The sequence below is a fragment of the Leopardus geoffroyi genome, chromosome A1 (assembly GCF_018350155.1).
Source record: "Leopardus geoffroyi isolate Oge1 chromosome A1, O.geoffroyi_Oge1_pat1.0, whole genome shotgun sequence".
NCBI lineage: Eukaryota > Metazoa > Chordata > Mammalia > Carnivora > Felidae > Leopardus > Leopardus geoffroyi.
The window spans coordinates 51,374,759-51,388,143 of record NC_059326.1 but is presented as its reverse complement, the minus strand read 5'-3'; the positions used below and the strand labels follow the sequence as shown (position 1 = coordinate 51,388,143).

The window sequence follows — 13,385 nt, the reverse complement described above, 5'->3', positions numbered from 1 at the left end:
CATAGATTTGTAAATATTTTTTATTTTTTTCCTTACTTATATGATAAACTAGATAGGTTGAGAGCAGGGAAACTTAAAAATGTATTTTTGTGGTACCTGGGTGACTCAGTTAAGTGTCTGACTTTAGTCGTGACCTCGCGATTTGTGAGTTCAAGCTCCACATTGGGCTCTGCACTGACAGCTCAGAGCCTGGAGCCTGCTTTGGATTCTGTGTCTCCCTCTCTCTCTGCCCTTCCCCCACTCACACTCTTGTCTCTCTCTCTCTCAAAAATAAATAAACATTAAAAAACAATTTAATGTATTTTTAAATAGGCAAATATTGAAGAATGTTGTTTTTATAGATGCCTAACTACTGTACCTTTTTTGCCAAGCTTCAAAGGTACTCCTAATGGTAATGTGGTAAATGAACTAATAGAATGTCTATTATTTGCACTAATCAAAACACAGTAAAAAAGTTCAAATAAAGTTTTGAAGTTGATGCCATCTTTCCATTTGATTCAACCTATGGATCATTTGAACTAACTGTTACCTGTTTTTTCATATTCTGGATTAGGAATGTTTTGAGTCATTATTGAGCATTCTTCACTGGAGTTGGACCACCTTAGTCTTAGGAGTTGAAGAACTTAGAGGATTAAAAGGATTCCAGTTCACAGCGACACTTCTAGATTTAGAGAGACTGCGCTTTGTGGGTACCTGTTGTCTGAGGTTATTGCGTGTCTATACGTGTGAAATTTACCCAGTATCAGGTATGAAGCTTCTTTTTAAATGACTTTAGGGAGAAAATATTTGAGACATTGAGAAGGTCTATATGGGAAAACCAGGAATTTAAGATCCCCAGCTGCCTTTAACCTCCAAAAATGAGGGGAGAAAGTCAGCTTTTGTGACCTTTATATATTTACTTACGAAGAGTAAAATAGATTACATGTTATGCTGATAACAAAAAGTCATGTCAGGCTAAAAATTACTCTAATAAAGTATTATTTTAAACAGATTTGGTCAAATAGAAAACTTTTGAACAACTCATTTGGACTTAGAGGCTGAAACCAATATTTCAGGGTCATTTTTTTTTTCCTACTTAGATTTTTAAAAGAAATAATTTTGTACCGCATTTAATCTCTAAATTGTTTCATCTCTAGGTTATGAGTACTTGTGATCTCTAGTTACATAGGAAATTACTTGAATTGTATTAAATGTCTCCATCCATATTTATTATCCTATTTAATTAGCAATCTGCTTTGTTCCCTCAAAGCTACCGGAAAAGCAGTTGTGGAAGAAACTAGCAAATTAGCAGAATGTATTGGAAAAACTAGAACTTTGTTAAGAAAAATTTTATCAGAAGGAGTTGATCACTGCATGGTGAAGTTGGATAATGATCCTCAAGGATATCTCAGTCAACCTTTGAGTCTCCTAGAAGCTGTCCTTCAAGAGTGTCATAATACCTTTACTGCCTGTTTTCATTCTTTCTACCCAACTCCTGCCTTACAGTGGGCTTGCCTTTGTGATCTGCTGAATTGTCTGGATCAGGTAATTTAAGTTTGTAAAATGTTAGTTGAAAATATGATATGTTACTTAATACTCTTTAAAGTGCTGTTGCCTCAATCTTTCTAACTTTTATAAAAGGTAAATTAGGACATTGGTTTGGTATATGTGACTTAAATAAAGTTCAAAGACATTTTTTTTTCTGTTTGCTTTATCATTTTTACTTGTAAACTTGACAGGCACATTGTGCAGTTGCTGATTTGCTTTTTGAATCTGAGTGAGCATGTGTGCGTAAGAGCAAGAATAGTTGTGAGCAAGTGTGTAAGAGCAAGGACAGCACTAGAAGGGCAGCTCCTGCAGCCTCCTTATGTGCAGAATGGTCAGGAGAAAGAGCTGTGAGTGAACTTGCTTGCTAACATCATTCATTCATGAGGAAACCACAAGCCTCATAAATGTGTATGCCCCAAATCACAGTTTCAAAATGCTTGAGGCAAAAAAAATGGCAGAACTAAAGGGAGAAATAGACAAATTCACAGTGATAGTTGGAGACTTCGACACTCCTCTGTTAGCAATTAATAGAACAACTAAACCAAAAAATCAGTAAGGAAATAGAAGATCTGGACAACATTATCAACCACATTGGCTTTACTGACATTTATAAAACAGAATGTCAAGTGCACAATACATGTTATTTTCAAGTATACATATCTTGCTCACAAAGATAGATCATATGCTAAGCCATAAAATAAGTTTTAGTAATTTCAAAAGATTAAAATTAAAAGTTTTCAGACCATAATAGGACTAAAGTTAAAATAAATAGCAAAATATATTGAGAAAAGCACTAAATATATGGAAAATAGACAATAATTCTAAGTAACCAGTGAATCAAAGAAATCCAAAGGAAACTTGAAAATATTTTGCACTGAAAGATAAAAGTATAACATCAGAAATTGTGAGATGTAGCTAAAGGAAATTTATACTTTTTAAAATATTTATTTATTTATCTTGAGAGAGGGAGAGAGAGAATCCCAAGCAGGCACTGCACTCTCAGCACGGAGCCCGACTTGGGGCTTGATCCCACAAATTGTGAGATCATGACCTGAGCTGAGACCAAGAGTTGGACACTTAGCCAACTGAGCCACCCAGGTGCCCCAAGAAATGTATACCTTTAAATGATAATACTAGCAAAGAAGAAAGGTTTAAAATCAGTGATCTAAGTTTCTTCCTAAAGAAGTCAGAAAGAATTAGCAAACCAAAATAAGAAGAAAGTAATAAAGATATTGGGAGGAAATAATAAAGATAAGAGCAGAAATCAGTAAAGTAAAAATAGAGAAAATTGACCAAAAGTTGGTTCTTCAAAATTAAAACCAAACTAATACACTCATAGCAAGTCTGATTGAGAGACCAGAGATGAAGAAAAAACACAAAATGCCATTATCAAAAATGAAATAGCGAATATCAGTATAGATCCAAACAGACATTAAAATGATAAAAGAATATTTTGAACAGCTTTATACCAATAACTTAGAATTTTAGGTAAAGTAGACAAATTTCTTGAAAAATATAATCAAAACTAGCACAATAAGAAATATAAAAATCTGAATTGCCTTCTATTCATTAAAACATTGAATTCATTATCAAAAACTTTCCCACAAAGAAAACTCCAGACCCAGATATTGTTATTGGTGAATTCTATCAAACCTGAAACAATATCAATCTTTTACAAATTCTTTCAGAAGACATAGGAGACAACATTTCCCAACTGATTTTGTCAAGTTAGCCTTATACTGATACCAAAACCTGACAAAGATATTAAAAGAACATATTAGTACAAATTTTACTCAGAAACATAGATGCAAAAACTCTTAACAATATTATCAAATCAAATCCAGCAATATAAAAAATATATCACACCAAGTAGGGTTTTTCTTGGAAATGCAAGGTTAAACTTTCAAAGTTCAATGTAATTCACCATTATTAACTGAATAAACTGGGGAAATTGTATAATCGTCTCAATAGATACAGAAAATGTGACAAAATTGGCACTTATTCAATGGTGAAAACTTCCATGCAAACTAGGATTTAAGGAAACTTCTTCAAGCTATGATTATAAAGGATCTCTAGAGAAAAATGTATAGTTAATATCAAACTTAATGGTGAAATACTGAATACTCCTCTAAGCTTGGGAGTAAGGCACAAGGTGACTGTTGTCACCACTTCTATTCAGCATTGTAGAGGAAATTCTAGCACCTTCTCCTCCCCTAAGAAAGTTCACTGTCATCACCAGGGCATCCTATCCTATTTGAAAGATATTCTAGGGATGAGATCGGGGTAGGCAACTTTGTTTTTATTTTATTATTACTGTTTTTTTAGCTGTTTACATACTGAATTTATTATTCTTGTCATTAAAAATGTATTTCTTTGTGGTAAAAACACTTAATATGAGATCTCCCTCTTAGATTTTGAGCATACAATATGATATTGTTAACTGCAGATGCAATGTTGTATAACACATCACTAGTGCTTACTCATCTTTTATAACTGAAACTTTATACCTGTTGAATACCAGCTCCCCATTTCCCCCTCATCCTAACCATACTCTTCTCTGCTTCTGTGAGCAGACACTGCATATAAGTGGAATCACGCAGTATTTTGGCTTGCTGTAACTGGCTTACTTCACTCATAGTGTTCTCCAGGTTCATTGATGACCTATAGCAGAGTAGTGTATTTTACCACTCAATTTCCTGAGATAAGGTTATTGCCTGGACTGGTGCACAACTTACTCTCTCAACCTGTCCAGTCTCATATGGTTTTCTTTACTACTGAACTGGCTACAGAACAGGCTAGCATTAACAAATGTTGGTTTAACATATAGGATATTGCTGTTAACCTGAATTTGTAGTACAGATGTTTGATGAACTAAGAAACGTATACACAGTTTTTGTGAATTAGGATATCATGTCTTGATAAGTTTTTAATATTTTGTTACAAAATTTTACAAGTATGCTGTTAATTTTCTGATGTGATGACATCAGAAATTATAATTATATTACAATTATAATGTGATGACATATTTTGTAACCTTAGTGAAATGTTTATTATAGTAATTCATTATGCTACATTACCATTAGTGAAATGTTATAGTTGCACAGAATTATAATTTAAATCAGTAATTATTTGAGGAAAATTGTTTCAGTGCTTGTTACTGGACATGTCTTAGATATATACTAATTGGGGCCTTTTTGATGTAATTCTTTGAGCATAGTGCTAGAGAGGACTAAGATTCTGAGGATATATAAACTCATTGAATGGAGAATAGGAGGCTGGTATTTGACCATATTTAATAATTTTACATCTTCATTGAATAGTAACTTAAACAGTTGTGTTTAAAAGTATTGATGTAATTAAATTCTATATCAAGACAATTAAAATGAGTGCTAGAAAACTTTGGTATGATTTAAAAATTGTTTAACTTTTGTGTATCCAAACATTTGGATTAAACGGATGCCATATTTCTTTGATGGGCTCATCTTTCTTTTTTTTTTAAAGGATATCCAGGAAGCAAACTTCAAGACTTCAAGTAGCCGATTGCTTGCAGCTGTTATGTCAGCTCTGTGCCACACTTCTGTTAAGCTGACTTCCATCTTCCCTATTGCATATGATGGAGAAGTACTATTACGATCAATTGTTAAACAAGTTAGTACAGAGAATGACTCAACACTAGTTCACCGGTTCCCCCTTTTGGTAGCACATATGGAAAAGCTCAGCCAGGTAGGTCTTTTCCCAAAGTATCTTTTATACTGAAGTAAGTGGAGGGCATATTTAAGTTGGTGCTTATTCTTCTATATTGATATTTACCAAATAAGTATGTGTTTCACAAGAAGAGCTAAAATTCAGGGGAAAAAATTCTCACGTTTACCTGTAAATTTGCATTATTCTTTCTCTCACTTTTTTATTTTGAATGAAACCTAACCTATAAAAAATTTGAAAGTTGCACAGTGAATTCATATATTATTCATATTATTCACATATTATTCACATAATATTCACATATATTATTTGCCAAACCATTTGAAAGTTGCAGATACTATAAGCAAACTTGTATATTCTCTTATTTTAGATTGCTAAGGTAGAATTCTTAGGGAAATAAGTAAATTTTTGAGACATTTTTTTCTATAACATTTTGGTGTGTTAAAATAAGTACTCTAAAACAATAGTCACAGGAAACATGCTTTAGAAACTGTTTCTGGTTTATTAGAAAGCACTATGGAGAAAAATTAACTTAAATACATGTGAAAACCATATATAATACTATCAAGTTGATGAGGAGTAATCTTTAAAATGAAAGCCAAAAAAAGCAGTAGAAAATAGAATAGTTATCCTAATTATACAATAGCAATTTTCTGTTGACTGAAGCAACAGAAAAATAATGAGAAAAATTTAAGTGACATATAGAAATGAAGGACAATAGCAGAATGGGAAGAAAATTTGCGGTTAATAATACTTTGTAGAATTACAGTAGAAATAATAAGAGTAAATATAAGAGGGTCTTTAGAGAGTAAGCCATTATGGGAAAAATTTAAGCCTTACTAGAAATTAAATGTGGATGAATTAAGGTACTAATTTATTTGTAAAAAATTAAGAAAAATGAAGAGTTTTTTTCTCTTATCAAGTCCTACACTGGTGAGACTATGAGGAAACCTCCTGAACTTATTGATGATGGTTCCTGGCATTATGTAATTAATCTAAGTAATCTTTTTCTTTCGGTCTCTCATCAAGTATTTATTGTGTACCTTCTATTTACTGGGATTACAATTAGGTACTAGTTGAGGCAGGAGTCAGCTCTTGAATTGGCAATGGGGGAGTGTCTGTAAACTGGAGGATATTTTTACAAGATAAATTGTCAATTCAGTATTATGTTGTTGAATATTTACAAAGTAAATTATCCAAGGGAATAATTGAAAGACTGAAGCCTTTTGTGTACTTTATTAAAAGGAAAAATGGAAAACCTTAATTAGAGTCCCAAATGTTCATCATTAAGTGAAATACTTGAATTTGGATATATCAACTTGATAGAAAAAGGTTCAGCCCTTAAAAATAACTTTATTTACATTTAATATCAAGGCCAATGTTTTTAAACTTTTTAGTTAGAAAATCAGAAACTAAAGTTTATGTACTTTAGTATGACTATGGTGTACTGTGATGACTATGTAAAATATGTATGCAAAAGACATACATATCTTGTAATATGTATTTAATACATATTTTGTAAGAAAATACTGAGAAATGAAAATAATACTTAGGTGATAAAGTTATGGGTAATTCTATGTTTTTCTTTTGGAATTCTACAAACATTTGGTAATTATTAATGGTTAATAATTGTGTATTTGTATGTCTTTATCAATATTCTATGAAGGTAGTACATGTTCTACCCTCCTTTTTTTTTTTAATGTTTTTATTTATTTTTGAGAGAAAGAGACACAGACTGAGCAGGGGAGGGGCAGAGAGAAAGAAGGAGCCACAGAATCTGAAGCAGGCTCCAGGCTCTGAGCTGTCAGCACAGAGCCTGACGTGAGGCTTGAACGCATGAACTATGAGATCATGACCTGAGCCGAAGTCAGACACTCTACTGACCGAGTCACCCAGGCACCCCTACCCTCTTTTTAATAGATACAGGATTCTACCATTTGGATGTAGCATAATATAGTTAATGAGTCCTTTCTCTCTCTATGTATATATTTAGATTATTCCCACTATTTTAAACAGTGTTGCTGAAAATATCATTGACTACATTTTTATGTATATTAATGATGACTTTTCCGGAGTAAGTCATCAGGAGCGGAAAAATTCTTAAGTAAAAGGAAAACACCTCAAGACTTTTCTACAAATTGTTAAAATGCCCTCCAGAAACCAAGTGTCAGCTTACATTCCCCACCACTGGTGAATGAGTTCCCTTTTCTAAAGTTTAAGTGGCTAATGGGGTGCCTGGGTGGCTCAGTTGGTGGAGCATGTGAGTTCAGCTCAGGTCATAATCTAACAGTTCATGAGTTCGAGCCCCGTGTCAGGTTCTATGCTGACACCTCAGAGCCTGGAGCCTGCTTTGGATTCTGTGTCTCCCTCTCTCTCTGCCCCTCCCCCGCTTGTGTGCGCACACGTGCACGCGCTCTCTCACTCTCTCTCAAAAATGAATAAACATTTTAAAAATTTTAAATTTAAGGGGCTAGTGATGTACTAATAAATTTATTTTTTTCATATTATTTATTTTTATATATTATACATATTACATATCTATGTACACATATATGTGATTATATACACATACATTCATACATTTTGGTTCTTCAACTAAAGCATTGACACTGTTAAGTTCATTTTGAGAATATATGGGAAGCTTCTCGTATTAATCTTGTTAGTTACTAATTAGAAACTAAGTGGGTGTAACTAAATAAATACACTCCACCCATCCCCCTGATAAAGCCCTTCCAGGTTATTGATTATGGAGTACAGTTCGGGATCGAGTTTCATCCAAAGCTAATTTTCTGAGAAGTTCCAAAAAGTAAAGTTTCTGGAGAATTAAAGTGATGTAAAGGCTAGAAGAATTACAATTTTAGCAAAATGAGGAATTTATTATTTTAAAGCCAGGAGAACTAATTACATAAGAATTGATGTTTTATGGTAATCTTATTCAAATGATAATAGAAATAATCTAAAGATGGAAGATTATTTTTTTTTAATTTTATTTTTTTATTTTTTTAAATTTACATCCAAATTAGTTAGCATATAGTGCAACAATGATTTCAGAAGTAGATTCCTTAGTGGCCCTTACCCATTTAGCCCATCCCCCCTCCCACAACCCCTCCCGTAACCCTCAGTTTGTTCTCCATATGTATGAGTCTCTTCTGTTTTGTCCCCCTCCCTGTTTTTATATTATTTTTGTTTCCCTTCCCTTGTGTTCATCTGTTTTGTCTCTTAAAGTCCTCATATGAGTGAAGTCATAGGATTTTTGTCTTTCTCTGACTAATTTCACTTAGCATTATACCCTCCAGTTCCATCCACGTAGTTGCAAATGGCAAGATTTCATTCTTTCTGATTGCCGAGTAAAATGCTTCATTGTATATGTATACCACGTCTTTATCCATTCATCCATCGATGGACATTGGGCTTTTTCCATGCTTTGGCTATTGTTGATAGTGCTGCTATAAACATGGGGGTGCATGTGTCCCTTCGAAACAGCACACCTATATCCCTTGGAAAAATGCCTAGTAGTGCAATTGCTGGGTTGTAGGGTAGTTCTATTTTTAGTTTTTTGAGGAACCTCCATACTGTTTTCCAGAGTGGCTGCACCAGTTTGCATTCCCACCAGCAGTACAAAAAAGATCCTCTTTCTCTGCATCCTCATCAATATCTGTTGTTGCCTGAGTTGTTAATGTTAGCCATTCTGACAGGTGTGAGGTGGTATCTCATTGTGGTTTTGATTTGTATTTCCTTGATGATGAGTGATGTTGAGCATTTTTTCATGTGTCGGTTGGCCATCTGGATGTCTTCTTTGGAGAAGGGTCTATTCATGTCTTTTGCCCACTTCTTCACTGGATTATTTGTTTTTTGGGTTTGATAAGTTCTTAATAGATTTGGGATACTAACCCTTTATCTGATATGTCATTTGCAAATATCTTCTCCCATTCTGTCGGCTGCCTTTTAGTTTTGCTGATTGTTTCCTTAGCTGTGCAAAAGCTTTTTATTTTGATGAGGTCCCAGTAGTTCATTTTTGCTTTTGTTTCCCTTGCCTCCGGAGATGTGTTGAGTAAGACGTTGCTGCAGGCAAGATCAAAGAGGTTTTTGCCTGCTTTCTCCTCGAGGATTTTGATGGCTTCCTGTCTTACATTGAGGTCTTTCATCCATTTTGAGTTTATTTTTGTATATGGTGTAAGAAAGTGGTCCAGGTTCATTCTTCTGCAAGTCGCTGTCCAGTTTTCCCAGCACCACTTGCTGAGGAGACTGTCTTTATTCCATTGGATATTCTTTCCTGCTTTGTCAAAGATTAGTTGGCCATACATTTGTGGGTCCATTTCTGGGTTGTCTATTCTGTTCCATTGATCTTGGTTCTCAGTTCTTGGGCCAAGGATGGAAGATTATTTCTAAGTGACTTTTTGTTAGCTTAAGATTGCACATTAAGAAAGCTGTTGATGGGGCACGTGGGTGGCTGAGTTGATTAAGCATCTGACTCTTGATTTCAGTTCAGGTCATGATCTCACCTGTCAGTGGTGAGATAGAGCCCCACATTGGTCTCTGCCCCTGATTTTCTCTCTCTCTTTCTCACTCTGTCTCTGTCTCTCTCTCTCTCAAAAAGGAAAGCTGTTGGGAGTGGTTTAAAATAATGCTCATGATTATTTTAACTAAAAAATTACTTAATTTTCTATAATGGGTTGAATGTACCCTCATTTACATATTTTATTTGTCTTGGGAAGACTGATTTAACTTTAAAGACCCTTTTCTACCTTGAGATTTTATGACTTTATGAAATCTGTTGAATTTGCTGTATCTTGTAAAGCAGCATGGAATGTAAGTATTGTGGAAAAACTTGGCTATTCAGGGTGCAACTAGGTGATTTTGATAACTGAATCAGAGTATATAGTTTACCTGATTTTACAGAAGCTAAGGCACTATGAAGAAACTGGAACTAAATTCCAAATTGTTTGATTCTCTAGTCCACAGTAAAATTGGGTCATTGGTCACAACTGTCCCCTCATGAAATTGGATGCATTTTGCGCAGTGTCCACAGTGGGCTAAATGATACTGAGGATGGTAAAAAAATATAAATAATGTTCATGCTGGACATCAACTAATTTAATCATCTTTTCACTTGGTTTCTGGAAAAAAAGACCTATGTTTTCCCCTTGGTCTTTGTTGGGACTTTATAATTTCTTATCTTGAAATTTTTATTGGTAGGGGTTGGAATGTTTTATCATCATTTAGGAAGTCAAGTACAGAAGAAATTGTAAAACTGCATAGGAGTATTTGTAGTAGAATTCCATATTTTTATTACATGCATGTACAGAAAAAGTTTTATTAGAAAAAAGATTTGTACAGACTTTCCCAGTTGTTTTACCTGTAACTATACCAGAAATAATTATCTTAGATTGGAATTTTGTCCTATTGAAAAAGCTTTTTAAATAGCAGGAGTGTTTTTCTGTCATAAAAAATTATTATTGAGAAGTTAAATAAGAGAGTAAGTGAAAATGAGTCAAAGCTAACAAAAACACATACATCTTGTAAATATGTGGTACTTTTGTGATACACAGAGACTAATTGAAAAAAGAACAGTAAGGGACGCCTGGGTGGCTCAGTCGGTTGGGCGGCCGACTTCGGCTCAGGTCAAGATCTCGCGGTCCGTGAGTTCCAGCCCCGCGTCGGGCTCTGTGCTGACAGCTTGGAGCCTGGAGCCTGTTTCAGATTCTGTGTCTCCCTCTCTCTGACCCTCCCCCGTTCATGCTCTGTCTCTCTCTGTCTCAAAAATAAATAAACGTTAAAAAAAATTTTTTTTTAAATAAAATAAAAAAAAAGAAAAAAGAACAGTAAAAGTAAAGTCAGTGGTTCCACATACAACTGGATGGATTTCTAGACATAGAGTCAAACCTGAATTTTAAGGGTGTCATTTAGAAAGATAAGATTTTGCAATTGAGTACTCAGGTGAAGGAAGATAAAGCAGTATTTGGAACTTTTTTTTTTTTTCATCTATCATAGAGTGAAGAGAATATCTCAGGTATGACAAGCTTCCGTGAAGTTCTGGAGAAAATGCTGGTCATTGTTGTGCTCCCAGTCAGGAACAGCCTGAGGAGAGAAAATGAGCTCTTCTCCTCTCACCTGGTTTCCAACACCTGTGGATTGCTGGCCAGTATTGTCAGTGAACTGACAGCATCAGCCCTGGGATCTGAGGTGATGTTTTATTTTGAGACTGGATAATAAGCACATGTTTAAGCTTGCCACATAATTTCTTTTTTCATATATTTTGTCTTTGTATAAACTAATTTTAATCTTATTTGTACTGTTTTCTTAAATAAAAAAAAAAAAACTTCAAGCAGGCTGTTTGTTTGGTTTTCCCTTCCTTACACCTCTTCTGTGCTGTTGCTTGCTTCCTCTCTCACCAGTTTCCCCAAGACGTCACAGCAATACACACTGCATATTTTCCTCTTATTTGCCCCATTGTACAACCTCACTGCCATGTTCCAAAATAGTTCACATTGCTGGCCCATGAGGAATAGAAATGGGGCTACTAGTAGGGAACACACAGTATGGAAAAGGTAAAGAGGTTTAAACCTTAGTTCTGCCCACTTGACTGACACAAGACAAATGACATCTGTAAAATGGGAAAAGTAATTTTTTTAAGTTAATTTATTTTTATAGTTACTTCTGCACCTAGCGTGGGACTCAGACTCACAACCCCAAGATCAAGAGTCACACGCTCCCCCAACTGAGCCAGCCAGGCACCCCATAAAATGCAAAAAATAATTTTATGAAAATCGGCATTAAGTACATTCACATTGTTGCACAGCTATTATCACAAAGTTTTAAAAGAATCGAATATTAGTATGTTTGAGAAAACTACTTTGAAATGTTTTAAAGTGCTTCATATTTTGCAAAATAACATAATTTTTAATCATATCACTGTCCTGCTCGCTCTGCCATATAATTTATCTAAACATTTTGACTGAATTTAGTGAATGTTTCTAATTTTTTCCCCAAAATGCAGACAGAAGGTTGATTTTAAAAATCATGTCACAATGCAAAATATCTTATATCATTCAAATGAATGTTGATTAGTTAGCATGTACTCAGTTGCTTGCCAAATAACATCTTTTCTCTCTTTTGCTTTTATAATCCCTAGCCTTTGCTTTTTCTTACTTGTAGACTTATTTTGGAATCTATTCTAAATTAATCTATCCAGTGTATACTCATTACTAATTCATAGCAACAGTTTAGCCTTTAGGATTTCTGAATGATTACATGCACCTGAGCAGAGTTTAGTATTTAACCCTGGGAACCACTTCCTCCATTTCTTAGTTCACTTTGACTTTGGTCTAGGAGGTCATTGAGCCCCTTGTCAGAAAATTTTAATTTGTCTTTTTTTCACTTGGTCATTCAGCTGTATAATAGGCTTCCCTTCTGTACCAGATCCTGGAGGAAAGTCTGATGCATAGGTCCCCCTCAGAAGGTTACTATCTGGTTTTCCCCATATGAACTTAACTTTCCAATGAGAAAGAATGCTCCGATTGCAGGTGCCTAATCTACGAACTTGGAAATTTACAAAGGTCATGACTTAGACATCCATATTTTCTTCTTTCCCAGAATAGTTTGAAATTCTTGTTAGAATCATAAACTTCAATGTTTTCCCTCTTATAGGTCTTTCAGATTTTTACAGCCAACTTAAATCAAAAGCAGGCTCTGTAATTGAAAAGAGCACTTTCAATCCAAAATAAGTTCACTGATCCTCTCTAATGAAAGTCTGTAATTAATGATGTTGTAGTTATGTATATATATTCACTTTTGTATATGTATTTTCTGCAAATGAAGTCTTGAAAACTCACAGATAAGAGGAGGGGATAGTCCCACTGAAGAGGGGAAACTTAGTCCACCTCTTTCTTAATTCTCTCCAGAATTCCTAGAGCTCTATGTCACATAGATTGAAAACTGTTGGTCCACAGAATGTTGATGAAATTTTGGTATTTCTTTTCAGAGTGAGTGATATAGTTCATTCATATGTTATGACTGTGATGACTTACATGTTTGTAGTTCTGCATTATAAATTAAGTGAAATGCATGACTAAGAGAAGAAAATACTGTCCTGTGATGATTTGTGAATTTAGAATGATAAAATCTAGTTTTATTGCTATATAATCTCTTAATAGAAT

At 34.3% G+C, this 13,385-nt stretch overlaps 1 protein-coding gene across 22 annotated transcripts in view; it reads left to right on the top strand.

Annotated features, from left to right (window-relative positions):
- Nucleotides 1-13,385, top strand: part of MYCBP2 (MYC binding protein 2) — a 283,279-nt gene that overhangs the window by 141,129 nt on the left and 128,765 nt on the right. For all 22 annotated transcript variants that reach the window (XM_045479572.1, XM_045479625.1, XM_045479647.1 and 19 more), the window contains 4 exons: nucleotides 554-746; nucleotides 1,250-1,524; nucleotides 5,029-5,250; nucleotides 11,221-11,412. In XM_045479572.1, coding sequence (XP_045335528.1) covers nucleotides 554-746; nucleotides 1,250-1,524; nucleotides 5,029-5,250; nucleotides 11,221-11,412 — 882 coding nt within the window. The remainder of the gene's footprint in view (nucleotides 1-553; nucleotides 747-1,249; nucleotides 1,525-5,028; nucleotides 5,251-11,220; nucleotides 11,413-13,385) is intronic.